The sequence below is a fragment of the Catharus ustulatus genome, chromosome 13 (genome assembly GCF_009819885.2).
Source record: "Catharus ustulatus isolate bCatUst1 chromosome 13, bCatUst1.pri.v2, whole genome shotgun sequence".
Lineage (NCBI taxonomy): Eukaryota > Metazoa > Chordata > Aves > Passeriformes > Turdidae > Catharus > Catharus ustulatus.
The window spans coordinates 4965700-4993285 of NC_046233.1; the positions used below are offsets into that span (position 1 = coordinate 4965700).

The window sequence follows — 27586 nt, forward strand, 5'->3', positions numbered from 1 at the left end:
AGTGTGTGTGTTTTTGGGGGTGTCTTTGGCTAATACAAATTTTTAAGGAATTAGTTTGAGGGAACAAGTGTGTTGGTATCTCAATTCTCACATCTTCAGGTGAGGTGATTTTGTTGTCAGCCTTTAACCTCTGGAGGTTACATGTGGTTTGAACAAACCATGTCTGCTTTCACTTTTTGCTCTGGCTCCAAAGAGTTAAACATGACAGTTCCTGTGTATGCTTATTTTTTTAAAATCTGCTTTAATCTGAGTTTACGGCCTAAAGATTTGCTTAACACAGTTAATGCTCATCTGACTATCATCACTCTTGATCTGAGTTTTCATCAGGATTTCAGACTTGTATCTCTATGGCAGTAAATTCTAGTGTTGTTGCTGTGTCTAATGAGGGTTCACTGCTCTATTCATGACCGAGCTTGTGATTTTTATCACATTCTAAGTCTGTGTCTGTGCAGCAAGACTTGAGCTCCTATCTGAACTGGGGGCTAAATCCTGCCCATGGGCACTGAAGGTTGAGTTGGTCTGTACCAGATGCTGAGACAGTGACCTACTCCTGCTCTGCAGTAATTGCCAGCCAGTTTGGACACCTGCTGCAACCTTTTATTATTCTGATGTTTATCAGGATGACAAAAGCCACCACCTAAATCTGCTGGACCAAGTGCAGTGTTTAGATAAGCCAGTAGTCTTTTGGCTGAAATGATCAGCCCCTGTGCAAACTCTAATTGAAAAATATCAGTTTCATGTCCTCCCTGGAGCTGCAGTCACCAGTCTGTTTAAGCTCATTTACATCTCAAATGCAGAAGACTCAGATTCCATTATCTGAATGACATACATCTACTTAACCTCATGCTGGTGACCTTGTTCCCACTTGGGATAAATGTAGGAAAACCTCCCACCTTCATCTTCACCATGTGGTCATGGGAGCACTGGCTGCCCTGGCTCTCAGAGCCCCCCACTTGCTCGCTGAAGTCTCTGCTTGAATTACCCTGGTGATGGCAGGCATTGCAAATTAATCTTCTTACAGTCATTTTCCTCATCTATTTTTGAAATCTGACCTTGCTGATAAAGCAGTGTTAAAACAGAAACCCCCATCTGCCAACCTCCAGGCTGAAGGATGATTATAAAATCAAAATATTGCCTGAGTGAGTGGGAAGAGTCACGGTCCTGCACTCCACAATGACACATATCACTGTCTGGATTTGTGTCAAGCCAAGGGCTGTCCAAACTCCATGGCAGCCCAGGGCAGAGCTGGATTACATTACAGCAATGGCCAATTGGGGAGCCAGATGGCAAATAATGTTACATTATGGTGAAAAATACTTCCAGGCTCAGAGGGAATTGTCCAAGACACTGTCACTTGGAGAGCTTTAGTCTGTCAAATACAGGCTGAGCTGGACTTTGGCATCCTTTGCTTCAAATCCTTGCTCTGCTACTTAGCTACTGCAGGACTTCAGGGCATCCCTTCACTTCCCTGCACCTTTTTTTCTGTGATTTTTAGTCCCTTTAAAGGTTGGGTTGTTCTTTGGCTTGGTAGCTTGTTTTTTGTTTTTTTTTTTGTTTTTCTCCTCCTGAGCCTTGCTTCTAGTGGCCCCAGTCTGCTGCCCCTGTTACTGTGTGGTGACATGGATAACAGCTAGGGCTGCTCTGAGGTTTGCAGCAGCTGGAGAGACATGGCAGCCCTGCTGACTTGTCTGTCCCCTTTGCTTGGTCAAGACACCTCCAACATCTTCAAGAAGTCAACTTAGAGAGGACCCTCTCACTGCTTTACTCCTTTACAGCTTCTAAGCAAATGAGAGCACTGGCACAGCAAATCCCTCACTCTGAAAGCAAAGACTGAAACTTCCTCACCTGGGGAAGCCAGTCCCCCTTCATGCTCTCTTTGGTCTCCTAAAACCCTAAATGAAGTGGTTTGTGGGATCACTGTTAACATTTGTGGCTGTCCCATAGCAGCCAGTAGTGACCAGAGTTTCTTAAGGCCAGTATCTAGGAAAAAGCAAATAAACACCAAAGAGCAACCTCGTAATTACTATTGCTAATTAGTTAATGGCTGTGAGGTGCTTTGAAGATGAAAAGTGAGGAGGTTCTTGGTTATTACTAAGTCCCAAACACCCCTGTAAGGCCAGCAGCAGCTCTTGCTGTGGGTCAGCAGACTCTGCTCCAGCAGCTCAGTGCTGCCGAGCTTATCTGGGAGCCAGCAATAAATGGAGAGAGCTTTGGAGAGTTAAATCTGCTCGAGTTCCTTGTAGGCTTAAAAGGCAATGAGCTACACAGCTGATTCTGCCTTGGGGCAGGGCAGTGGTCTTGATGAGCTTTTAAAGTCCCTTCTGTCCCCGTTCTGCCTGATTTTGTGATCCAGGGGCAGCTTTGCTGAGCCAGATCTCACCTTTCCCGCTGAGCTGAGGTCCCAGTGTTGGCATTCTCTCATTTCTGAGTTCTCTGCCTGCTGGTGCAGGACACTGGTGCTGGGGTGACCTGATCTCCTGTAATCCTCTCACCACCACAGCTGGCATCAGAGGTTGCTTGGGCAGATGCAATTCAAGCTTTAAAAAAACCAGCTCAGATGTGCATGACAAAGACTAACCTGATACAGACCTGGAAGTAACAGAGTGCCTTAAAATTGCACCTACATGAAGAGCTCCTGGGCTTCAGTGCTGCCTCTTTTCTTAAGCACCAACATGAAAGAGATCTGAAGGAAGGATGCAATTCAAGCTATTTTTTTTTCTCTTAACTTGTGATGTGCCCCTCCTCTTCTTCTAATAAAATATGTCTGGGAATGCTTTGGGGGCTACTCCTGCATAGCTGGTGCCACACCTGTTGGGAAGGGGAAATTCCTTTTGGTCTGCCTGTCGGAGAAGCCTGGGGGAGTGCTGCTGCTGGAATGTTTTATTGACAAAGCTGGCAAAAAAAACTTCCTTTCCATGAAAATTGAATTATTTGTTTGTTCACTTTTGAATTTAGTCTCTGTGGGCCAGACCTGCAGCTGTGGTAAATTAACTCAGCTCCAGATGTGCCCTAATATATTTTGAGATGTCATTTCCCTGTATCTGTATGTAATTCTGTAGATTTTCCTGCTGCCCTGGTTTTGGCATTATTTCAGCTTTTGGTCTGCTTTGTCTCCTCTTCAGCCAACAGATTCTGGTGACTAAGGATGTATTGGGATCTCAGAGATATGATGCAGGCATCATGTCCATTCTCTCCATTTGCAGAAAGTCAATAATACAAGTCAGTGTTCCTGGGCTGCTTCATAGGCTCAGTTTTGTGCTTTACCTGCTGTTTGCAGGATGCAGGAGGAGTAAAGAGTGCAATTGTCAGTGCATCTCCTTTACTCTCCAGTGTCACTGCTGGTCCCTGAGTGGAACCAAGGCCAGGGGTTTTCCTGGTAAGAAACTAACCTGGAAAAAAAAAAAAACCAGGAGAAAAAAGAAAAAGAGGATCCTCATGTAGTTTTGACGCTTTGGCACCTGTAGAGTTTCTCAGTACACAGTGCTGTTAGGACAGGACTGGTTTTGGAGTGGGCTCCAGGCACAGGAGATTTCCAGCATGGGGCTCATGCAGTTTTTCTGAACATTGCTCTAGAGCTGCAGTGGAGTTTGGAGAAATGATGGCTGTAGGATGCAGACAGGACTCAGTCATGCTGTCCTTCTGATTAATCAGGATAACTGGCTCAGCATCAGGGGGCTGTGTACCACAGTCACAACAAACAAGGAATGGTTCTAAAACTGTAAGCAATAAAACTCTTTCCCAAGAGATGGATGTAGTTCCTTGGTTTCTCTTGGCTGGGACAGGGCTATCCCAGTGGATACCCTGGAGAGCACAGAAATGAGCAGGGAAATACCTTTTCTTGCAGATGGTGTCAGGGGTTTAGATCTTGTCAAACACTGATATTTGTCCAGCTGTTTGTTCTCCTGGGTGCCATCCAACCATGTATCTGCCGTGCCCCATCCCTGCAGGTGTTGAATGCCAGGGCTTGGAGTAACCTGGTCTGCTGGAAGGTGTCCCTACCCAGGGCAGGGGGCTTGGAACGAGCTGGTTGTGAAGGTCCTAAACCCAACCAGGCTGTGAACCTCACCCTGAGGAAGGGATGTGCTTCTATCCACCAAAACCCCTTCGCTGCTGGTAGCGTGCGGGACCAGCATCCCCATCAATGCATTAATGGCAGGAATTGTAAAGCGAGCAGGCGGAGGGCAGGGCTGGCGGTGGGAGGACGGATGTGTGGGGGTGTGTGTGGCCGTGTGGCCGTGTGGCCGTGTTTGTGGCTGTGTTTGTGCCGTGTTTGTGGCCAGCAGACACACTCGGGGCGGGGGCCGGTCCCGCTGCCGGCGCCGCCTCCGCCGCTCCCCCTCCCCTCGGCTCACGCTCCGCTCTCCCAACAGGGGCACATCGAGGTGGACAGCGAGACCGTCTTCAAGTTGGCTGCCCTGGTGCTCCAGGTGAGTGGCTCCCCCGGCTCGGTTTGACTTAGCTCTTTTCCCTTTTCCCGTATATTTTTTCCCCGTTCCATACGGACAAACCCCCGCAGAATTGTTTGTGGTCTCCGCGGCTGCGGAGCAGAGGGGGCTGGAACACATCGAGGTTGTAAAAGAAATATTTATCTCGGGAGTTTTAAATTGAAAGAATAAAAGCTAATCAAGGGAAGTAATTTATCAGGGCAGGATTCCATTCAGTTTATCACTTAGCCTAATTTAAATACATTCCAGAGATCTGGGAGGAAATGTGTAAATATTGTAGCTAAATCAGCTATATTATGCCTGTGAATCTTCTTTTCAGAGCATATGGTTTTGATACCTCTGTTATGTTGAAATGTACACTGTCAGTTTTCTCTGTCCTTAATCTAGTTTTGTTCTACTGAGACTTAAAACTGCAGTTATTTGCAGCTTTCTGTGAAACAAAATTCCACCTTTAAGAAATTGGGGGTTTTCCCTCATTGCACTGTCATTGACAAAGTGCCACAGCAGAGCTGCAGCAGCAGCTTGATCTGCCTGAACAGTTGTTTTCATCTCGAGTGAGCACAATTCCTCCCAACTGCTGACCTGACTGTACAGCCAACCTTTGCCTGGATGAGAGAGGAGGGAGAATTGTATTTCACTTCTTGTGCAGTAAAAGCGACATTCGATTTGCAATGTGAAATCCATCCCCGTTTTGGAAGCAGTTTTATTTGTGCTGTAGGTGGATAATCTACAGCTGGGAGCTTGAGGGGCCAAGTCCAGCTCTCACATGTGGGCTGGCTCTGCTTTGCAGGGAGTGTGGTGGGGGTCAGGATCTGCCTGCAGAGCTGTGGGAGGGGGGAAGTGAACAATGCTGGGAAAATCGAGGGTTTTGAAGAGATCGTGTTTTAATTCTGTCACTGTTTTTCAATTGTAGGAAGCTAAAGGGGACTATTCCAGGTAATAACATTTTCCTTTCTAATACTGGTGTGCTTGATGGATGTGTTTTTCTGTGTTGGCATTGTATTCCAAACAATCACAAATGGGGGTAAAGTCCAGCTGCGAGCAGTGCTCGAAGAAAGTGAAATGTGCTGCTGGGCTGGATAAAATCTGAGTCTGCAGGGTGAGTAATGCCTTTTGTGAGCAAGCTCTGAGTCAAAGCAATGTTTCAGGGCACCATGCTTTGCTCCCCTCCCAAAAGTGGGTGCTGCAGTGGGAGAAGGGGGAAGCTCCCACACTGCCCTGCTGGAAAGCTTTGCCAAACTTTGGCCAAGCAAACAGTGTCCTGTGCTTGTGCAGCCCCGTGTTTGGGTCCATGGGGGTGACCTTGCCCACAGCCCAGCACGTGCAGGACATGGGACCAGCTGCCCTGAGGATCAATGAGCCATGTTCTGCAGCTGCCCCAGGGCCTCTCCCTCCCCACACTTGGCCCAGCAGTTGTGTTGTGGATGGTGTGTGACCCCCCTGCTCAGCTTGAGCTGTTTAAAGCTGCATCATCAGGTCTGGCTTCCCCTTGGAGGTGCCTCTTGCCCATCTCTGATGGTGTGGGGTCACACCTGGACCTGCTGGAGCCACGGGGAAAGACCTTCCATTAGAAACAGCTCAGTAAGCAAATAGAGATTCAGAAGATTGGCTTTGGTCACGTTAATATTTTACTACTTGCTGAGTTTCCATATGGGAGGAGAGGTGTTTTACACTTTAGCTGCACTGGTTTTGGAAGTGTTCAGTACAGACCTGTCTGCTCAAACTCAGGGAGCAGGTCATGCTTGGCTGCCAGAGCGACTCTGCTTTCCCTTGAGGGGGCAGTTGTCAATTAAATGCCAGTGCCAATCCCTAGACCCCTTCCTTTCAAAGGCCTGTCCTTTCCCTGCCAAAGGACACGCTCTGTGGAGTCCATCAAACCTTCTCCTCCTGTTTGCTGGCATGCTGTCAGACCTGCAGGCAGAAAAAGACGTCTTTGATCAGCTGGGTGGGCTGCCTGTGCAGACCATTTCTGTTCCTGTTCATGCTGTAGACCTGCTTTGTGACCCCCAGTGCATTGCTTATACCTGCAGTATGTTGCATTTTTCTTTAGAAAGACCCCTTATCTTGCCTGATCTCTACAGGGACGCCCTAAGCTTAGTTCAGTTTAGGCACAGATAACCAGAAAATCACTGCTGACTCCACAGTAAGTAACTTGTTAAGCTGCAGCAACTGGTGGCACAGTTGTCTTGATTCTCAAAAACAGGGGTTAGTGTTAAAAATCACCTTAGTGGTGAAAAGCTCCTTATGTGGTTTAAACTTAACATTGCATCCTTATCATTTGCCATAAATAGCTTTGTAAGTATGGCTTCATGGCCCAAGAACTGCCTGTGGTTGTTTTCCATGGTTCCCTGGACACGTTGGAAGGAGTGGATTGCCTGTGGTTACCTTCAGAAGTATTTAAAGAAAATTGTAGGGAAGAGTACTCTGCTACAAGAGTGATTTCCAAGTGCAGCTCTTCCCCTAAGAGTTGAATGGAAATAGCTGCAGCAATTGTTAAAGTGAGCATATGTTATGCCTCCGTAGCAAATCGCACAGCCAGCTGTCCCAGGCCCAGTGAGCCCACCAGGAGTGAAGGAATTCCATGTCACATATCACAAGTGGTCCTTTGGGCCAGTGCTGATAAAGCACTGGCTTCATTAGCAGCATATCTTAATGATGATACTGAAGGGCTGGCCTGTGCTGCACAGCTCACTCCTGTGCAGTGTGATTTGCCTCCCCTTGCCTGGAGTTTAGTGTGTTCTCTGCTCGCTGTCATTTGGACATTCTGCTTTGAATCACCTTCTGGAATGTGGCTCTTGCACCACCTCAGCTTCCGTGAGAACGTGCAGGTTGATTTTTTTGATGCTGGATTAGTGCTGAATGAACGTGGGTAAATACAGGAATTGCCTGAAGTCCTGGAGATTAGCTCTGTGGAAGTGAGGGTTGGGCCAGTGCAGGCAGTGCTGGGGATCTCTTCCTGTCTGATTTTTCACACACATCCCATGGGCAGCATTTCCGTGGGGACACATCCTGCAGTGGGGTCAGCGTGGCATTCCCACTGACATCAGCTCCGTACCAGGGCCCAAACACTCCTGTGGTTCTACAGGAACCTCTTTCCCAATCCACTGCTCAAATTCCCAGATAACACCCTGATGTCAGGGAGCAGCAGCCTCCTGAGAAACACCTCCCCTGCCTCACGCTGAGTGGGTGAGCACATTCCTTGGAAATCTGTTTCTTTTCAGCGAGCGAACCTGACACGTGAGCACTTGGAGAAAGTAAAAAACTTTTGATTTCTACACCACAGAGGTCACTCTGGAGGGGCTTTGCAGTCTGGTAGCACTGGCAGCATGGGAATACCAGGGACTTTGAGGTTTGGTCCTCGCAGGTGCTTTGTATGGGACACCAAGGTCCTGAACTGGGCTCTTACAGGACAGGGCTTTCACTGAATCCTAGACTGGTTTGGGTTGGAAGGGACCTTAAAACCTTTAGTTTGTGCCTTATTCTTTGAGAAGAGACTTTATGTAAGATGAACCACCCAAGTTCCACTTTGAGAGGACCCTGATTTTGAAGACATCTCTATAAAACTTAAGTTCATGCTTCAGGATTGGACCTGCAGCTTGTCCTGATTTGGATTCTCAAAGGCAGCCTGGACTGGCTTTGGGACACAGGAGGGATGAGGAGCTGAGGTGGCAGCAGACCATGGCCAGTGCAGCTCACCATGTACCCATTTCCTTTTCCTGTTTACCCAACTGGTGATCCCAGCCAAGATAATTCCCTGCTGTGTGTGATGAAGAGGATGTCACAGGGATGCTCGGTGAGCTGTCCCTCTGCCCCCAGCCTGGGATGGTGTCAGGGCTGCCCTGAGCAGAGCAGGACAGTCCTGCAGCTCTGCTGTCCCCAGGGATGCTGCAGATCCCTGCCCCTCTGCCTTCCTGTGCAGCGCTGGGCACGCTTTGCTCCAGAGGAAGGATGTAACACTGCCTTGTGTTTGCTTTTTACAACTCATCCATGGCTTCCAGTTGACTGCTCCTCTGTTTAGCCTAAATTCCCAGCACTTTTTACCCAGCTCCTGAAATAGGAGCCCCAAGCAAACATTAGTCATTGATTGGAGTTCTGAAACTCTGGTTAAGTGTGTTTCTCCACTCTCCTATTTGCAAATGAAACAGAAAAATCTGCAAGTCTGTTTTTATGAAATCTTGTTTTTTTAAAACTCTATGCAAAGATTTTAGAAAAAGAATGTGATTCAAATTGCAGCTTCTGGCATGGCTCAGTTTTGGGGGAAAAACGTACTCACACTGTTTATTTTAGGAATTTTATTTGAATTTTTAAAGAAACAATGTTTTGGCAGTCTGTTAATTATTCAAATTGTAAAATGCAACATATAAAGTCTGGCCTCCTAGGGAAATAAATGATTTAGCTCTATTTAGTTTATAAATTAAGCATCTGCCCTCAAAAATGCTGTAAAATATTATATCCTTTTATTTTCCTTTGTAGCTTGATGAGAGAGACAGTTTATAACTGAGAAGTCCTAAATGCTGTCCTGTCATTGGAAAAATGTTTATCAAAATCAGATTAGCTACAGGGACTATATAAGGAAAGTAACTTGGGGATAAAAAAAGTTTATTTTCTGACTGATAATCTTGGACCATATTTTCCCCAGTACCATTTCCAGGACTGAAACCCAGCCGTGCTCCCTGGAAGTTAATTAAATTGCTGGAGGAGGACTTCTATTTTCTTTAAATAGCTGACACATTCGTTTTTGATTCTGGCCTGTGGGTTGCAAAGATAACTCCCGACTGGTATAACATAACACAGACAAAATAATGAATTCCTGATAGCTGACATGTGCGAGGCACCGAGGTTTATCGTTATGGGGGTGATAAAGGCACTTTGTAAAAGGGAAAGGTTTGGGTGAGAGAGAGCCCTGCAACTCAGGCTGTGGAGTAATTGGTTCAGAAACTCCTGGATTTTAAAATTCTACTTAGGAAAAAAGTGGAGTTGTTGATCTAGGTGCAGAAAGCAGTATTAACAATTTGCTCTCAATTAAGAGTTCTCAGAGTGAGATTTTTGGGTGGTGTTTAATTGGGAAGCTGAATATTTTGCCAGGCAAACTGGAAGATCTCTTGGTAGAAAAGAATGTGGGAAATATAACGTGGGCAATGCTAGAAAATAGCTCTTGGAAAGAAGTTAATAATTGTCTGATAGCACAGCACCTGCTCACTCCTAACCCCAAGATTAAGGCACCCTCAGGAACAGGACACACCTGAGGTCTGTTGGAGGTGGCTTGTCCAGCCTGTTTCTGGGAATTTTGCCAGGTTCATGGGACCAAAATTCCAGGTGTGGCCATGCCCAGGACTGGGGTTGGAGCAGGAAGACAAGTTTGGGGGTGAGTTCCAAGGGGACATCTCATCTGGCAGCCAGAGATTGGAGCCCAGCCTGGATCCTGTTTCACCCCAAGTGTTTCCTCACACCTGTGTCAGTGGGTTTTACAAAAGAGCTGGTGGGTCAGCAGAGGATTCACTCCCAGAACATGATCTAGTGCCTGTAGCAGCACTGCAGTTCAGTTTGTGATGTTCTTTCCCATACAAGTGCACTTTCTAAGTGTCCATGCCCTGATGCCCTCAGCCCTTTTCCAGGCTGCCCCCACTCCCCGTGGGCTGTGCCTGCCTGGCTGTAAATCAGTGCTCAGGCCTGGCTCAGCCTTGTGCCCCTTGTGCTGCTGGCCCTTGTTTGCCAAGTGACTCATTGTGTGCTTTGCCTTTCAGCTGTGACTCCCAGCGCTTTTTCTTTAAATACCTGGTGAAGCACTGGCTCTGAACCATTAACTCTCTCAGTCAAACCCAGCTGTGTGCTTTCCTCAGCTCCCTCTTTTTCAACAAACTGCTCATTTAGGATAAGATGAGCAAAGATCTGTTTGCTTACTCAGAGTCTGTTAGTTGAGGGGGTTGATTATTTGTTTTGCTTTGCTTGGGAACATCTGAGGAACCAAGGTGGTAAATAAGCAAGTTTAGGGGAAGTCATGGTTCATCTCTATGATTTCATACAGTGATGATGATTGCCCTACTGACAGGTATCAGATATCCACTTTCCCAAGAGCTTAATTGAATTTTATACCCTCTTCAAAGAAAGCTGGTTGAAGACTGCAGTAGCTTTTCTCTAGCAGGGTGAAAATTTTGCTTTCCTTGGTGAATCCCTGCAGGTTTGCCAGGAGGAACAGGAGCTGAGGGAAGGCAGAGGGGAGCCAGAGGGAACTGCTGAGCTCCATCTCCCTCAGCACTGAGCAGCAATTAGGAGATGAAAACATTGTTTTCTCCTGGTGTTCTATTTTTCATGTAAACCAGGTGCAAATACAAAGAAAAAGTACTTAAGATGCCATTTATTGGATAGACTTTTCATAGCAACAGGGTTTTTTCCACTGGTGCTACTTGTAGATTCATCCAGTTCATGGCAGACTAAAGCATATACAGTCTGCAATGATGTAATTGTAATGGTTTTTTACAATTTCCTATTTTAAAGCAGTTCTGTAAGGGACTCTCAAGGAATTTGTATAGAATGCTTATTATGTAGCAGATTAATTAGGTGGAAGCACTGTGGGTGGAAATGAGCAAAAAGGATTAGATGAAGAGGAGAAAAAAAAGGATGTTTGCAGTAATTTAATAACCTGATCTCATGGGATTTACTACTTGTATATAGTAATGGTAATTCTTAATATTCACACATAATTATGGCAGTTTGGTAAGGAACAGTGATTTTTAGATTTCATATGCATGATGTTTTTACAGTTTCCAGAGGGGCAGAAAAGGGGTTAGTGTATTGTCCTCTTTAATAGCCCCTTTTAATAGTGCTTTCTATTATTTGGGTTTTTTTGGTTTTTTTTTTTTTAATTATTTTAAACTCAGAGAGCAGAGCTAGAGTGGGTACAGCTCAGCCACCTAGAGAGGTCTTTGTGTGTGCTCTGCATCCAAAACAGATGAGGCACAAGGCAAGCAAGGTGCCAGGAAATTCAACATCCCCCAGCTTGTCTCCAATGCAGGGGAGATGCTGTCACATTGAGGTAGCATCATGACATCCACAACCATAGGTAAAATGTCCCCCTGTCCCTAGAAATTCTTGTATAGGTTCAGTATTAAAACACATGGCCTTTTCCTGTTGTAACAAATCACATTTCATGGATTTTCTGTTGTAATGTATTCACCTCTCTTCTGTTGAATATCTAAAAAACTTGGTCTGGTCTACAGGGATTTGTTCCAGTCCTGCACCCTCAGCTGTGAGCAGCAGTTTGGGCTCTGGTCTGATTCCTAACAACATCCTCACCCTAGAAAAGCAGATTTTGCTTTTCCTTCCCATGGTGGCTGAGATCTATCTTGTGCTTTGAGGAAATGGAACGACAGCTTTTCAACCTCAGCTTTTTTGCTTTTGCAGATTTGTCAGGTCTTTATCATTATTTGGACACTTTATTTTTCTTGTGGTTCCATGTATCTCATGTATCAGCTGGGCTGTGATAACAAGCTTTAAACTTTGCTACTGTACTCAGACATGCTAAAAACCCACTACTAATATGGCTAAGCTGACCTTTGTGTGAACAGGAAGAAAGTGTGAATGTTAGAAATAACAGTCTGTTGTTGCAGGGAAGGGCTTGGGATCCTTCAAGCCTTGTATCAACTGTGAATATCCATCTTTTGCTTAGCAGTAAATCCCAGGTAAAGCAGAGCCATTCTGCTTTTGTCTGTCTGTTAGGGGAGCACTGCTAACATATATTGTGTGACCTAGCAGCTCTTTAAACGTGGATACATCACATCAGGTCTGTGGGAAGGGATCCACCACCAACTGTAGGTGGTAAATCTAAGGAAAAAAAGGGGTTTACTTCAAAATATTCATGTTTCTCAGCAAGAGCTGTAAAAGAAGACCTGAAGATTTAGGGCAGTTCCAGGTCACAGATTTTCTCTAGACATGAAGAGCTGCTTCTTTGGCACCCTGTTCCTTGTCTGCACAGTGGAAGTTGTGGCATTTCCTTGTCTGCCAGGGTGGCTCTGGGAGCAGCTCCTGTTCCCATTTGTCTGCTCACCATATCCTCATTTAGAGAGGTGTGTGCATACAGCTGATGGGAGAAATGTTGCATTTTCCTTCCCAAAGCCAGTGTATGGGCTCACCAAACCCCAGCAGATCAGCAGGTGCTGCTGCTCTGGCTGAGAGTGGGGCAGTGCTTGGGAAGCAGAGAAATTTGGCTTAGGGAACAGGGCTTGGAGCTGAAGGTCAGGCCTGGGAGTGCCAGCCTCTGGTCCAAGCAGGGGGAATGGTTGTCCAGTCCCAGCCACACTTTTTGTGCAGGTCCCCCTTGAGCTGTGAAACTAAAGCTGTTGCACAAGGTGGGAACCCGCAGCATAGCCACAGCCTAAATATCCAACAAGCTGGGGTTGAAAAAGCCATCTGCACTGCTTATCAGGGTCCTTCTCACAGATGGGGTTGGAAGGCTCTTCAATGCCCCTTCAAATACCTCTCTGAGCAGGCGGCTGCTATCTGGTGTTCAAGTGGCAGCCCCTGCAGCCCTGCAAAGCTCCCCTGGCTGTGGGGAAAGTCAGGCTCTGATGGTCCTGTACCAACCCCTTGTTCATGGCCTTTCCACATCCTGGGCTCCCTTCAATAGAAAAATAACTTTCTTGAGTGTGCCAGCAGACCATAAAGTGAAAGGCTGGGAAATGATGGGAAATGTCTGGCATTTGTCACAAAAGGGGATTTGTCGGAGAGCACATTTCAAACTGCTGCTGCCAAGATCCTGCTGCTCTGGTGTGCTCGAGCTGCTCAATCCATCGTGTCTCCCTGTACCTCCCCTGCTCTCTCTTCATTCCCCCCATTTCTTCTCCTGCACTTTTAACCCTGCTGATTTTTCCCCCTCCACTGCGTCACTGCTTGCTCCTCACACCTGGTTCTCGAGGTACCTCGAGGGACAGAGCAGCCTCCAGGGGAGCCTGAGGGTGCCATGCTCTTTGTTTTATGACAAAGCCAAAGCCTACAGAGCAGGGAGCTGTTGCTGAAGCAGCCCAGCTGCAATGGGATGGTCCATGCTGCTGGTTCTCATTATGAGTGTAAGGAATGGGAGCACCTTGGAGACCTTGGGGATGTTTCCCTGAGTCTGGTCACTTGAGGAAATCACTTTAGGACCAGGCTGGGGTGGGCAGCAGCACAGGACTTTGTTGTACAATTTGGTGCTCAGGTGGTCATTCTACAGAAATAGCCTGTTACTGACATCAGCTGAATGAATAATCCGACCCTCTGAAACCCTTGATTGTCAAACTTTCAAGCATCTGCTCTAATTGTGTGCTGTTCTGGAGTATTTATTTTGCTAGCTCTAAGTATGTTGAATGAAGTGACAAATCCTAATGGTAATGTTTTGAATAATCTTCATGATGTAGGGTAATAATGTATCATCCTTTTGTTGTGCAGCTCCACGTTTCCTTGAATCTCATATGTAATTCTCAAATTTGATAATATTTAGGTGTCCTTCAAATAACTTTCAGGTTAGTTTTGAGAGACTGATTGACATTTTCTAGAGGCAAGGCCACTCTAAATTCTACCTGTGCTATGCCTAAAATTAATTTCAAGAATTAACTGAGCATAAGATAATGACATTCAGGGGAACCCGGGAGTGATTTACTCCAATGATCCTGTAGCAACAAAAGAGAAAGTATTTGTGTGAGGTCAAGAGCCTCCAAGAATAAAGTTGCTATACAAAGCACTTTCCCTACTGATAAATTTGTACCTTATAACATGTTATAAACACAATTCAGCAGAGGCAGACACACCTTCACCTGCTTTAGTCAGTTAAGAGTTGTCTGAAGTCCTGTCCTCATCGAGTATTAATATTTACAAAGAATCTGTGAGCTGATTAGCTCCTATGCTGTAGTGCAATATATGGCTTTTGCTGCTGGGTGTGTCACTTGCTCTTCATGTTTGGTTAATCTCATTAACCACAACTTACTCCATCTAAGCTCTCACCTACGTTAGCAAGGGGCATAAACTGGTTTTTGACAGTGGGTGCAGGGAAAACTATTGACAAATGGTCCTAATTAGCACAGTTCTGTAAATCTTTGCCTGGCAGGGAGCGTTGTATCATTCCATTACAAGCTGTCAGGATGTACTTTCTGAGGGTATAAATATATATAAACTTTTTTTTAAATTTTCAGTAATGTGCTCTAGGCAGAGCATGCCATGATGGTCTGGCTTGGTTCATTCATGGATTTCTGGTGGGGGTTTTAGCAAGATGCCTAAAATTTCACTGTGACGTCAATGGGTTGTAGGAAGCTCATGAGGTTGGTCCTGTTTTTCTGCTGGGGATAGTTTCAAGTGGGAAGTCCTGTTGATAGTATTAAATATTTTTACTGCTTATTTTAGAGTCAAGCTGCCTTCCCTCTCCATAGAGCTAGCACTGACAAGCAGGGTGTGCTTGGGACAGCATCTTGCCCAACGTTTGATCGTGTTGGGACAGAGAATTAATTATGGGCAGTACCAGGAGTGCAAGTTGAGGTTCAGCATGAGGAGGCTTTGATGCAGATTTTCATTATTTCCATTTGCATTGCCCAGATTGATTCAGGTTCTGTTTTGTATCTGCCAGAGAGAAAACTCCTGTTCAGAGGGTGGAATAGGAAGGAAAGGGTCTGTCTGCTGCTTTTGTTTAATTCTTCTCCATAGTGGAAAAATACTTGAGATGAGAGTTTCCTATATTCTCCTCCTGGGGAATAAACAAACCTTTTGCCAAAAAAAGTTCAGTCCCATTGACTCAGGGCGGTTTATGTATTGAAATGATGCCAAAAACCACCAGTCCAGAACCCCCCTGTGTATCAGGGGTCAGAAGAAATGCAAGCTGGGGCTCCCCGTCCCGACAGCCGCGTCTGCTCCTGGTGGGAACCCACCATGGACGTGCCAGATACAGCACTGGGAGTTTGGCTGGCAGATAGTGGGGATGGTGGGACATCTGGAGCCGGGGCTGTCTGCCCTGGGGTTGCTCTATCGTCTCCTGGTCCTTGTGAAGCCAAACAGGAACAGGTCATAACTCAAACCTCGCGGCTGCTATCGGAGTTGTCACCTCTGGGGAGCGGCTGGGTCTCAGAGGGCTTGGGAAAGTGATCCTGAAGGTCAAGGGGAGACTTGCTTGGTGCAGATGTGGTGATAATGGACTCTGGAAGGAGGGGGAGGACCATTTGAGGCTTTTATTATCCCTGAAGCCGTGAATCATCCCAAATGCTAATCCTGGGGCGTGCAGTCAGCAGATCCAGGCTGCTGCGTGCCAGCCTGCACTGTCTGAAGGCATCCAGAGCACAAGGAGCTGTGCCCTGTCTCTCCCAGGTCTTTTACATTTTTCTAGGATTGTTTCATGCTTGATCTTACAATTATGCATGGGGGAAAAAAAATCCTCATGTTGCTTTTCAGTTTCAGGCCTTATAAGTTCATTTTGATGGACTCAGCGTGTGGATGGGATGGTGTCTGAGTGTTGGGTCCTGTCAGGAAGACAAGTCCCAGGGGCCAATTTTGCCCCATAAAATCAGTGTATTCTGTGCTCTTGCAGGAAATTGCATGGGTTTGTAGGCTGGCAGAAGGAGAGGAGACCCAGCTCTGCTGTGAAATGTCACAGCTCTGTGGCCCTGCCTGCTGACAGTCTGCACAGGGCTGTGGCTCTGGGGCAGTGCTGCAGGGACGTGCCCCCTGTCATGGCACAGACCTGGTGACAGCCCTTAGATCACTGCCTGTCCCAGCTCAGAGCCCACTCAGAGGCGGGTTTGCTGGCTGGCCCTCAAAATTTAAATTCAGTGGTAGACATTTTCATATTGATGAGCTGCTGGTCATCACTCAGGCTTAACTGGCGCCCTTCTTTTGGCATTGATTAGGATGGAATTGCTGCTCAGCCAGATCTAAAGAGGTGAGGAGCCCAAAAACCAGAGAGGTGAGGGGCCCAAAACCCAAACAGGATGGAGGCCACAAGTGTTGCAGGAGGTGGCATTTCAGAGCATGGCAGATGCTGCTGCCAGGAATTTTGTTGTTTCTGCAGCCTCAGTGATGGAGGGGGAGGCTCCTGGCCCTGTAAGGGTTGGTGAAGCAGAGTTTGGGACCTCTCCAGCCATGTGTGCTGGTGACAGCTGGGTGTCAGCTGTCCCCTGTGCCCAGCTGCCTCTGCCACAGCTCCTCCTTATTGCCTCAGCCTTACCACCAGGTTTCTAAAGAGGGCTTTAATGACCACCCATTAAACCTCTGATCATGAATACTGCGGAGATGAGAATCTACATTTACAGAAACAGCCCTTTTGTTTGGTAAAAATGAGCTATTTTTTAATACTTCCTTCCAAAACCTCTCCTACTTCACTGTAGTTCCCTGCCAACTCTGCCTGTAGAGCAGCCATTGCAGTGATGAGTCAGGTTTAAAAATAGGAGGAAAACTGTGGTTTAATAATCAATTATCCTCTGAGTCCATGATTGAAGTTGGCCCTTAGAGGTCATCTGGCCAAACCCTCCAGCTTCAGGAGGGAGTTCAGGCCAGGTTGCTCAGGGCTTGTTTTGTTGTTTTGGGTTGTTTTTTTTAAATTCTTTTCTCTGGTGTCTGAGGCCTGAGGAGGGTGTGCTCTGTGTCTGCATTTCCATATGACCCTACAAGCCCCTGGTAATCTACCTTTTCTCTGCAAGCTGAAATGTCCTGCAGCCTTTTGATCCCATCAAATGGGCTTGTACAGGGTTGAATAAAACTCAACTTTTGTGAGCATGGGCTGTATTTGTGCTCTGGAAGGAGTGATCCTGATTTTCTACCCAGCTGTCCCTGTTTGTGGCACTTGGGTGCTGGCCAGCTTGCAAAGAAAAATTGATATTCCTGGCAGAAGAGTGCAGCAACCAGCACTCCTCGGTGCTAATTGACCCCTTCTTGGCAGCTCCATCAAAGGCACTGAAGAATAAACAGGCTGTTGACTGAACTGTTTCCTCGTCCCCAGAGGTGGTCCCCCTTGTCAGGGCTGGGGAAGAGCCTTGCAGAGCCATTACCCTGTGCTCCAAGGAACAAAAAACCTTTCATCCCCTGCGCTTTCCGTGTTGCATCTGGGAGATGAAATCCTGGAGTGGGGTTTGCTCTGTCCTCCGTGTGCAGAGCTCCCATGGATGCACTCTAGGGATGTGCAGAGTGTGGAATTTGGGGAATCAAACAGGGACATAGCTCTGATGAAAACTCTAATGGAAACTCTATATTTCAATCTGATGAGAAGAGAGTTTGGAGCAGAAAAACACCTTCAAGGAAAGCCTGGACAAAGTTGAGGCAGATGCTGATGGACGTGAGAGGTGCATTCTTTGCATAGAAAAGTCGTGTTGGTGCTTGCTGGCGCTGCTGGGAAGGCACGCAGAAATCCTGCTGAAATGGGGCGTGCAGGTTTCAGCTGATTAATTAATGGACCGTGTGAGGAGAAAATATGAACCATTTTACTGATGCCTCTTAATAGGTTTAAAAATATTCTACCGTGGTTTTTGTCATGACAAATTGCATTCACGTGATTCAACCCCTCTGTATTTCATTTCAGGTTGGGCCTAGAATTTGAACTTTCTATACAATGGGCATCCAGGAGAACTGTTTTCACTGAAAATATTTTAAAGCATATGAACTGAAACCCTTTGTTTTGAATCAGATCACTGTTAAACTGTGAGATTAACAAATACCACACTGCTCCATGAAATGTATTGTTAAAGAAAGAGCAAAACTTAGCACTGCAAGTCTTACTTTTGGGCAGAGACTTTCCTGCAGCTGTTCCAGGGCTGGTTCTGCACTCAGCAAATAGAGTGAGGGTGTGCAGAATAAATATTGATACGGTGGTGGCCTGAGCATCACGTGTGTGTATAAGGAGCCTGCATGACACCATATCCATCACTGTCATGTGAGAGGGCCTCTAGAGTTACGTTGCCATGACAGCCTGGCATGGGGCAACACGCCACGTTCATGAGCAGCAAATACAGCCCTTCCTTCTGTCCAAACTAATGAATCCATCTCTGATTCACCAGCATTGACTCTGGGCCATTTTTGCTTTTCTAGTGATGAGAACGCTAGAAAAGACTTGAAGACACTGCCTGTCTTTCCTACCAAGACACTGCAGGAGCATCCATCACTTGCTTACTGGTGAGCTGGTTAATTTAAAATGTAAATTACTATGAATGATAACAACAAGATCACTTTTAAACAGTCTGCGAGCTTCTAAAAGTTTTCAGCCCAGGACATAGAATTACTTGCTCGTGTTCAAGCATTTCCAGTTTTTAGAAGATTATAAATTATGCAAGATCTGATGCAAATTCCTCCATGAGAGTTTGCTCAAATTAAGTTGCTGTGTCAGAAACTGCTGGATCAGAGTGTGTGGGGACCCTGCAATAGAGGGAGCTGAAGTCTGAGCTCCAGCCAAGCCTGGGTTTGCAGAGAGCACCTCGGTCTTCATCTGTCCCACAGTGGAGCCTTTGTGGTGTGCTGACCTTTGCTGCCAGCTGCCCACCCAGCTCCTCTCGACAATAATCTCAAAAATAATCTAGAAAGGCTGGAAAGAGAAAGATAGTTCCAATTCTGGGGCTTGAATTTGCTGTAAAGGAACACAGCATTTAGGATGAATCAGTGATATTGTTTCCTTGGAATTTATGCCCTTTGTGCAAATTCAACTCCCTCATTTGTTTTGTTTGTTTATGCTTGATGTGTACGTGATGGATTTTCAACTATACCATGCTTGCTTATTATTTGTTTGTCTCTGAATGAATACTGCTGGGGTTTTCTTTGCTTTCAAGTGTCTTGACACAGAAATGCATATTTTATTTCACATTCCTCCAAAACAAAATGTTGAAATATGTAACAGAAAAAATGCAAAAAGGTCATTGCTGACAAATGTGTGGTTTTTTTCACCTGTGAAATGTCAGGGGGGAAAAAATACATGGGAATGAAAACAGCTCTGGTTAAACTTCTTCTGTCTTACATATGGAGCATTAACCAGCCTTTGAAGTTTGGATCCTTTAGAATGTTGAGATGAATTTACACAATTAGCACCATTCTTCTGCAGCAGAACAGGCTGATCTGAAATGGTTTGTTAATTAGTCTGGAAGGCAGGATGTGATGGTGGGGATCAGCCAGGCAGCTCCACGCTGCCTAATGAAGGGTGGGAAAGAAATCAGCAAGAGCCAGAATGGAAACTAGAGCAAGGAACATGCAGAGGGACCCTTGTCTGCATGCTGAGCAGGTGGCTGAGCTTGGACAGATGCTGTCACACATGAACAAAGTCACTGAGCCTCTCAATTGGGTTTTGTGCTTGGTTTGCAGTGAGGACAGAGTAATTGAGCATTATACACAAATTAAAGGTCTGACCAGAGGACAAGCCATCGTTCAGTGAGTATGACACTTGTTAATTTGTGAAGATGGTATTTTTACTTTTCTCCTATTTTGTTGAGAAGTGGCAAGGCAGACTGTTTGGGTCATTGCTGCCTGCAAATGATGTCATTTGTATCTGTTAGATTCTCTTTTTATTGAGTTACATTGCAAAGTGGAATTATTTGAAATCTCACATTTCACAGGCTTGCAGTTCAGCATTTGTGTAGTCATTTGGGTATCTCAAATACAAAATAAATTGTTTGGATCTTACTTTATTTGGAAGACTCTTCTCCATACCTCGCTTGCCATCAATTAATTTTCACTCCAAATTCTTACAGGGTGCGTATTACCCTAAGTCCTGTAAGAAATTCTGGAATGTTCAGAATTTGGCTTTCAAAACACCAAGGTCTTCCAAGCTGCCCCCTGAGCCTGTGGAACAGTGTTTTTCATTTATCAGTAATATTTACTGTTCTTGCTAGGAGCAGATGCAGTAGGATGTGTTATGAGATGTTTGAGATGATGGCCATGGCTGCACAGAGCAGACTCCTTGCAGTTTTTCTCACATACCTCAGTGCCTGTAAATCTCTTTCAATAATCTGTGGTCTTTTTTCAGTAGGAACAAGGGAAAAATGGTCTGTTCAGTGGTTTTCTGAATTGCCTCATGAAACAGTTGTACAATGGCATAAACACATTCATTTGGAGCCTATCCTTTGTAACCAGAGCTCCATAATGGAATAATTATAGGCAGGTCTTTACTGCCAGCATTTCCCAAAAGTCTCACATATTCAGTTCAGAATTTTTGCTTTCAGTTCTATGATCTTCTGATAAGAGACTGAATATTCTGTTGTATGAGAGATTTTCCTTTTGCTTTAGCTGGGCCAAAATACCCCATCTTTCCTCAAGCCAAGATGCTAAGTTTTTTTTCTGAAAACATGGGCCTTCAATTATGAAGGCCTTCAAAATATGCAAATGATAAATGACATGTCCTGGATGTATGTGTGAAAAAAATGTTAATAGATATTACTCCCTCTAGAGAAAATAATCTGATATGCTATAAATCTGTCTGCAGGTACATGAAAGTGGTAGAAGCTTTGCCAACATATGGAGTTCATTACTATGGAGTAAAGGTCAGTAACTGCCTATAGATAATGTGATTGCTGAGCTTATTATGTGGGATTGCATTCCTAAAGGAGCAGTTGGATGATTCAGTGCCCTTCTATCAGTATGAAACCCCACATTTTTCAACCTCTGTAATTTTTCCATATTCAATGTACTTCAGAAATTGTTTCCAGAGAGCAGAAAGGAATCTTTGTAAAACTGTATGTAATCCTATCAGGAGCTAAATTCCTATCATCTTAATTAAACTGGATATCACTTCTAGACCTGAAGCAGTTAATAGTTTCCCCAGAGGCATTAATCAAGATTAGAAAAATAAAATGTGGAAAAGAACTCCTCCTAAGTGGCAGGTGATTAGTAGTGCATGCTTGGAGTGGGGAAGTGCTGAGAAATACTTTTGGAGAGTGATGGAAATACACATTTATTCCCCTCTGTAGAGCAGAGCCAGGACCAAAGTGTTTTGTGCCGAAGACTCAACAGAGATGTCTCCTTACTTTTGAGTCATGGCCATGACTGGTACCTGAAAAGCTGATGTTTTGTGCTGGTGTCTCCTCCTGTGGCTCTCCATGCCTGATTTAGTGGATGCAGTCACTGGCCACAGATTTTTTCTGTCCCCTGTGCTTTCCCTTCACAGCACTCCTCCAGCCAGTGCCACCCTGTTGTTTCAGCAGCACTGTCGCTTTTCTGCCCACGTTGCACAGCCACCACCTGGTTTTGTGCCTCTGCCTCAGAAGGCAGAGGGAGAAATTTTCCACATTCACCCCAGCAATCCACTTCACCTCAATTTGTTTGCTGGAAGATCTTTGTTCTGTACCTACTTGTACTTGTCACAGAGTGAAAAGGGCTGTAATCTTGGAATTGCCTAATTCTTAAGTAGCTCTTGGTTGATGCAGACATCCATTTTTCAGGATAAACAAGGAATCCCATGGTGGCTTGGAATAAGTTACAAAGGAATCGGCCAGTACGACTTACAAGACAAAGTTAAGCCCAGAAAAGTAAGTTTTTTTGCATCTGATTTTTTGTGGGGGGAACATGGCATGGTGTTGCATGTCAGAATATACTCTTTAAAGCTGTTGCATATTAGACTGGTGGGCAGAAGACCAAAGGCTGGAGGCAGAAGGAGATTTCTGCTGGCACTGAGGCAGTAAATCTCTCCCAGATAGTGGAAACTCCCTTTGGGAGCTTTGGCTTGTGTGTCTTGAGTTTGGTGGGCTCAGGATGGGAATTTTGGCAGCCTCCAGGGATAACTACAGAAATATGAAGCAGTTGTGTTTCTGCAAGGCCTTGTACTCAGGCACTGTTTTCAGTTCACTTTTGTAGGTGGATTTTTGTGCATGAAGCATAAAAGGCTCCACTGATACAGGCAAATTGAAGGCTTGTTGAAGCAACTGTGTTTTTCCATAAATTCTAAGAGGGAATTGAGAATCAATGCCAAGTACTGGAGGTCATTCTCCTCCAACCCATGGCTTCCCAGTGTGTCTGCTGCAGAGTGAGCTCTGCCCACACCCTCCTGTGCTGCTGGAGCAGGGCAGAGAGTCCTTCCTGGTTCTGCTGGCTCCTTCAGAGCCCAGGCAGCATCCTTGCAAACCCACCAGGCACCCAAGGCATGGGGTGGTGGGAGCTTCCCCCATCCTGCAGCCATCTGTGTGTCCTTGTGGCAGGACTGAGCCCTGGAAGTCTTTGAAGGGTTATTTAACCCCCAGGGCTGCTTGGGCTGGGGCTGTCGTTTCTGGTCATGTCTTCATTGAAACATCTAAGCCATGCAGACCTGGGAGTTTGCTGTTCTTCTTTTCCCTGGAATGATCTGGGCAGGAGTTCACATGAAGTTGTGCTCCCCGCCAGGGAATTTTCCCATTTGCAAAATGATATTGTTTGGTGTATTGGTGCCAAAAAGCACAGCTTAAACTTCCCTGTTAAAGAGTAATCCCCCCCTTCAAGCTTCCACCTTGATCTTCTCCTTTTCCAGAGCAGGCTATGACTTGGTTTCTTTTGGTGTATTTATGTACTTGTGTGTCCAAGGGTGAGCTCTCATGTCCTTCATTTGCTTTGTTGAGTAAAATACAGAGTTTTATCCCAGGTGTCTATTCCCATGCCTGCACTAAAAGACAGTAACACAGAGGAACCCTTTGTAAATCAAGTGAACTTGATTAAGCCATTGAATGTCAAAGGAGAGCATCAAGGAGGTCCTGTGCCCTTGAGCACTTCCCTGATTTTAGGCAACATCTCTAAGATTTTCCAGCCAGGAAAGGATCACTCTGCAGCCAAGATGTCCAGCTGTGACCAGCAATGCTCTCCAAGAAAATGGAGCCTGCCTGGCTGGAAGCATTGCTTTGCCAAGCATTTTTTATGCTTGTGGGATTTCAGTTTACAACATCAACCAGGCAGATTAAGAAAATTTTTTAAGGTCAGCAGGGCCCAGATACCAAGTCACACCCTGCAACAGTTAGTTACAAGGCGTTGTCTTTGAATGCAGCAGGAGCTGTGTTTAAGAAAAATAAAACAAAAACCAGAGGTCATCTCAGCAGTGGAAATATTACAGTGGAAATGAGAATAGTTGTTGGCTTCAGTGAAATTGTAATTGTACAACAGAGGATAGAGATTAAAAGGGAGGGTGAGAAGGAGGAGCCTAAATGCAGATGGAAGATTTAATTACAGTAAGTTCATTGAAACTGTGGGGATGTACATGGCTGTAGTGTCCTTAAGGATTTTTCTGGTGTCAGTGCAAAGGAACACAAACAATGTAAGCCACAGCTTGTCCTGAGCCATGACTGCCTTTAACAAGTGGCTAAACATACAAACAGTTTATTTATATGGAGAATGTTTCAGGGTTGAAATACAAAGTGAACTTTGGGTAAGTAATTGGAATAGATCTTTTGGGAGGAAAAGCGGACATCAGTTCGAGAGGGGCACCCACACCCAGGCTTGGGTTTGGAGTTAAAATGCTGAGATACTGCTGCTTCTTCCAGTGTAACTACAGCCCTGCTGCCTGTGATGCAGCAGGCAGAAGTTTCAGTCAGTATTGTTATTTGTTCATATTTATGAATGTATCAGAATTTATTTCAGAGAAAGAAGGGTATGTACAACTTGCCTGAATCTCCCAGCAGTCTCTCTGGAGCAGCAGGCAGGAGGGGAATAGGCATGTAAACTATTCCTGTCCTTTGGAGAAGTGGTGCTAGTTTTGCTGGATTTAGCAGAATTTTCTTGCTTTGCTTTTTGGGAATGGAGCCAAACTCACAACTGCCGTGTGCTGGTGTTATCCAGCTGTTTATACTGTGGATCAAAACTGCTGTGTTTATCCCTGGCCATCTGGGAAAGAGCATCCTCATTGTGCTCCACTTCTCCAGTTGGTGATGTTTAAATATACATGCAGCTGATTAATAAATAGAGCACAATAAGAGGGAAAGGCTGAGTCCAAGTCTAGTGGAGTCTAACAAGTTGACCTTCCTAAATTTTAAAGCTACAAGGATCTCTGGGTGTGCAAACCTCTCTGATACTGTGTGGTGGGAAAGCTGCAGCATTTCAAATGGGAGGCTTTTAACAGGAATTGGTGCCTGTGCCCCTGTGAATTCACACCAGGGGATTTATTCTGCTCCCCACAGCTTTTCTGCAGTGCTGTCTGATGTGTTTGCCTCACCACAGAATCTTGCAAGAACCAAGTCCATATTTAGAACAAAATTTTACTATTAATAATAGAAATAAAATATCTATTAGCTGCACCCATTAATGGAGAGTCAGTTAAAGCCAAAGAAATACAACCACCCTCTTCGAAAAGTGAAATCTTTTGGCTTTATCCAAGTAGGTGTTCAGGCAAAGACACCTAAATCCGAGCCTTGGAGCGCAGTGGTTATCCCAAGATTTTGTTATTGGATCAACACCAGTGCACAGAGTCCAAGGCTGAGAGCTCCTCACAGGAAGCAACTTGCAGGAGAGGCCTGGGTGAGGCAATCTCCAGATACCTATCAGCCCTGCCAGGGCTCCATCTTCACCGTCAGGGGAGGCTGCTCTGTCACAGGGGCTGGACCTGGAGAACCTGCCCTGGCTGTGCAGAGCTGGCTGGGGAGGTTTGGCTCCAGCTATTAATATTTTGCTGGTTGTCCTGAGATGGTTTGGACAAGGGAGTTTTGTTGCTCCAAGTCACTCCTAGGAGCTTGTATTGCTTTGGGAGCAGTTTCTAGCAAAGCCCAAGTGTTACCCATCACCCAGGAGTGCCAGCTGAGGCACTGGGGGAAGCACTGTGCTCCAGCTCCTGACACACTGAAAAGGGAGAATTATTTTGTGTGTCATTTATGAAAATTGTCTTTGTAGATAAAAGCAGTGGCTCCACACTGGCTGGAGGTTATACTGAGCTCACTTGATTATCATCCTGAAGTCTCACAGGGCATTAAAACAGACTGGATTTGGCAACCCTTGTTCAGATTTGAGCTCAGACCTGGGATTAGCTCTGCAGTCCTGCTGCTTTGCAAACATATTCTCTTTCAGTTGCAGTTAATATTGAGAGTCACCTCCTGCTGGAGAAGTGCCTCCTGCTTGCTGTGGGGTGGCATGCCAAAATCCTGTCCCTGGTATCCTCTGAATCAATTAGGAAATGTATAAAACAGGTCCTAGGAGTGAGTTTGTCATTTCAAACTAGAATAGATCTCCCTTTATCTCTACCCCATTCTTCTCACTGGTGAGATAAACAAAGTATGTCTTGTTAATGAAGGGTGTATTAAGGCATGAGTTGAGTTTATTCTGCGTTCAGCCAATATGTGGGGATCCTCTGAGGGCTGCAGAAGGCAGCTTGCTGGCTCTGTGACTTGTTCTCCCACTTCATTGTGTTTCTGTGGGCGACTCCCTTGTGATAAATTAACTATGTTATCTGAGGAGAGAACTAATCTTGCTGTGGTATTGTTTCAAATGTCCAAGAATATTGGTTCTACTGCTTGATGTCTTGACTGCATTGTGTTCTCAGAAGTGTTTTTGTTAGCATATACTTGTTTTGAAATGGGTAATGTTTATCACAGGATGGTGTGGGCTGAAAGATCATCTCATTTGAACCTCTCTGCCATGGGCAGGGACACCTTCCACTGTCCCAGGTTGCTCCAAGCCCCATCCAACCTGGCCTTGGACACTTCCAGGGATCCAGGGGCTTCTCTGGGCAAACTGTGCCTTGTCACCTCCACAATATCCCTGGCTGCATTTAATACTTACAGGGCTTTAGCTTTCCAAAGCAGACCCCTGTCTTCTCAGACAATTTATATGTATTTCTCCCACCCTCTGTAGGGGTCTTTTTGTGTCTGAGTTTGTCCAGGAGCTCTTGGTTCATCCTTGCAAGCCTCCTGACACTTTTGCCTGACTCTCTTTGTTGGGATGCATTACTCCTGAGCTATGAGGAGGAGGTATTATCATATTTGTTTTTTAATTCAACATGTGCTAAGAGTTGATGCTGAAAGTTTTCCCTTGCAGAACATTTACTTCATGTAAATTTGCTGTCCTGCTTTGCTGAGTAGTTCAGAACACAGCAGCATTGGAGCAGCCTTCTCAGCAGGCAGCTCTAATTAGACAGAGATTTCTTTTATGGTGTTTATTTCTCACCAAGCCATTGATTTAGATAGAAGATACTAAGCTCACATAATTACTTAAAATAAACACAGAGCTTTTATGAGACTGCTCTGAATTTCAGTTCTTTCCAGATGTGCAAAAAGTTGCTTGAACGTCACTTGCTGCAAAACACATTTTGGGGCAGTTTGATGTTGAGACATCTCTCAGTCTTATGATGCCAGAGCTAGAGAGGACCAGGCAAAAAAGGATCATAAGGTATTAGAAAAAAAATATGATTGAAGAGGTTCTTAGAGGACTGGCTTAATATTTTATGGATGAAGGATTCCTGCAGGTGAGCTCTGCCAAGTTTTGCTGGCACAGGTGGGTGCTGTCTGCCTCCTTCCCTCAGAAGGTGCTGCAGGTGGGGCAGTTTGGCTCTCCTGCCATCTCCTCGGGTGCCTCCCTCCCTGGGCAGGCACAGCAGTGAAACGCAGGATTCCAGCTGAAGGGCAGGGTGCCAGACAGCTGAGTGCAGCAGAGGGGCTGAAACGCTGCTGCCAGCGCTGCTCCCAGCGTGGTAATTTCCCTCCTGGGGTGGGGTGCATTCCTGTGGGCAGAAATCCTTTATGTTTCCTTGCTCTGAATTGCCAGATTTGTCTGCAGATTGCTGTTCCCAGCCAGCTCCCGAGGTGCTGCTTGCTGAGCCTCCTTGCAGGCACTGCACGTAGCACGAGGGGCTGTGGAAGTGCTTCCCGAGGGAAAGGCTGCTGCAAACGCTGTGGCATGGCTTGCACTCCATGCTGACCTCACCCAAAGACCCCTTGGGTGGAAAGCCTGAGATCTGGGTAATTTAGCTCTTGGTCAGGATTTGTCCTGAACCATGGAAACATCCCAGGTGCAGTTCTGGCACGTGGGCTGGTGCAGCAGCATGTGGCCACACAGCCCCTGCCCTCCACATTTTCACCTCCTTGCAAAAAGAGACCTTGTAAAAAAATACTAAAATATTATTTCTTTAAACAAAACCCACCAGGCTCACAGCAATGTTGGGCCAGGAGCCTGAGCAGCTCTCCTGCAGGTCTCTTTGGGCAGGGTCTCTGCCTGTGATCCTGACTGGGCCGTTCTTCTGAGCCAGTTTGCTCCCGCTGTCAGGCTGGGACAAACTTGATTTTTAT

The 27586-nt window shown here is 45.7% G+C and overlaps 1 protein-coding gene across 2 annotated transcripts in view; it reads left to right on the forward strand.

The window, feature by feature from the left end:
- The window catches only part of FRMD4B (FERM domain containing 4B), a 121819-nt gene that overhangs the window by 77092 nt on the left and 17141 nt on the right, over positions 1–27586 (forward strand). For both annotated transcript variants that reach the window (XM_033071968.1, XM_033071967.1), the window contains exons 6-11: positions 4371–4427; positions 5359–5381; positions 18474–18557; positions 19731–19796; positions 20848–20905; positions 21803–21889. In XM_033071968.1, coding sequence (XP_032927859.1) covers positions 4371–4427; positions 5359–5381; positions 18474–18557; positions 19731–19796; positions 20848–20905; positions 21803–21889 — 375 coding nt within the window. The remainder of the gene's footprint in view (positions 1–4370; positions 4428–5358; positions 5382–18473; positions 18558–19730; positions 19797–20847; positions 20906–21802; positions 21890–27586) is intronic.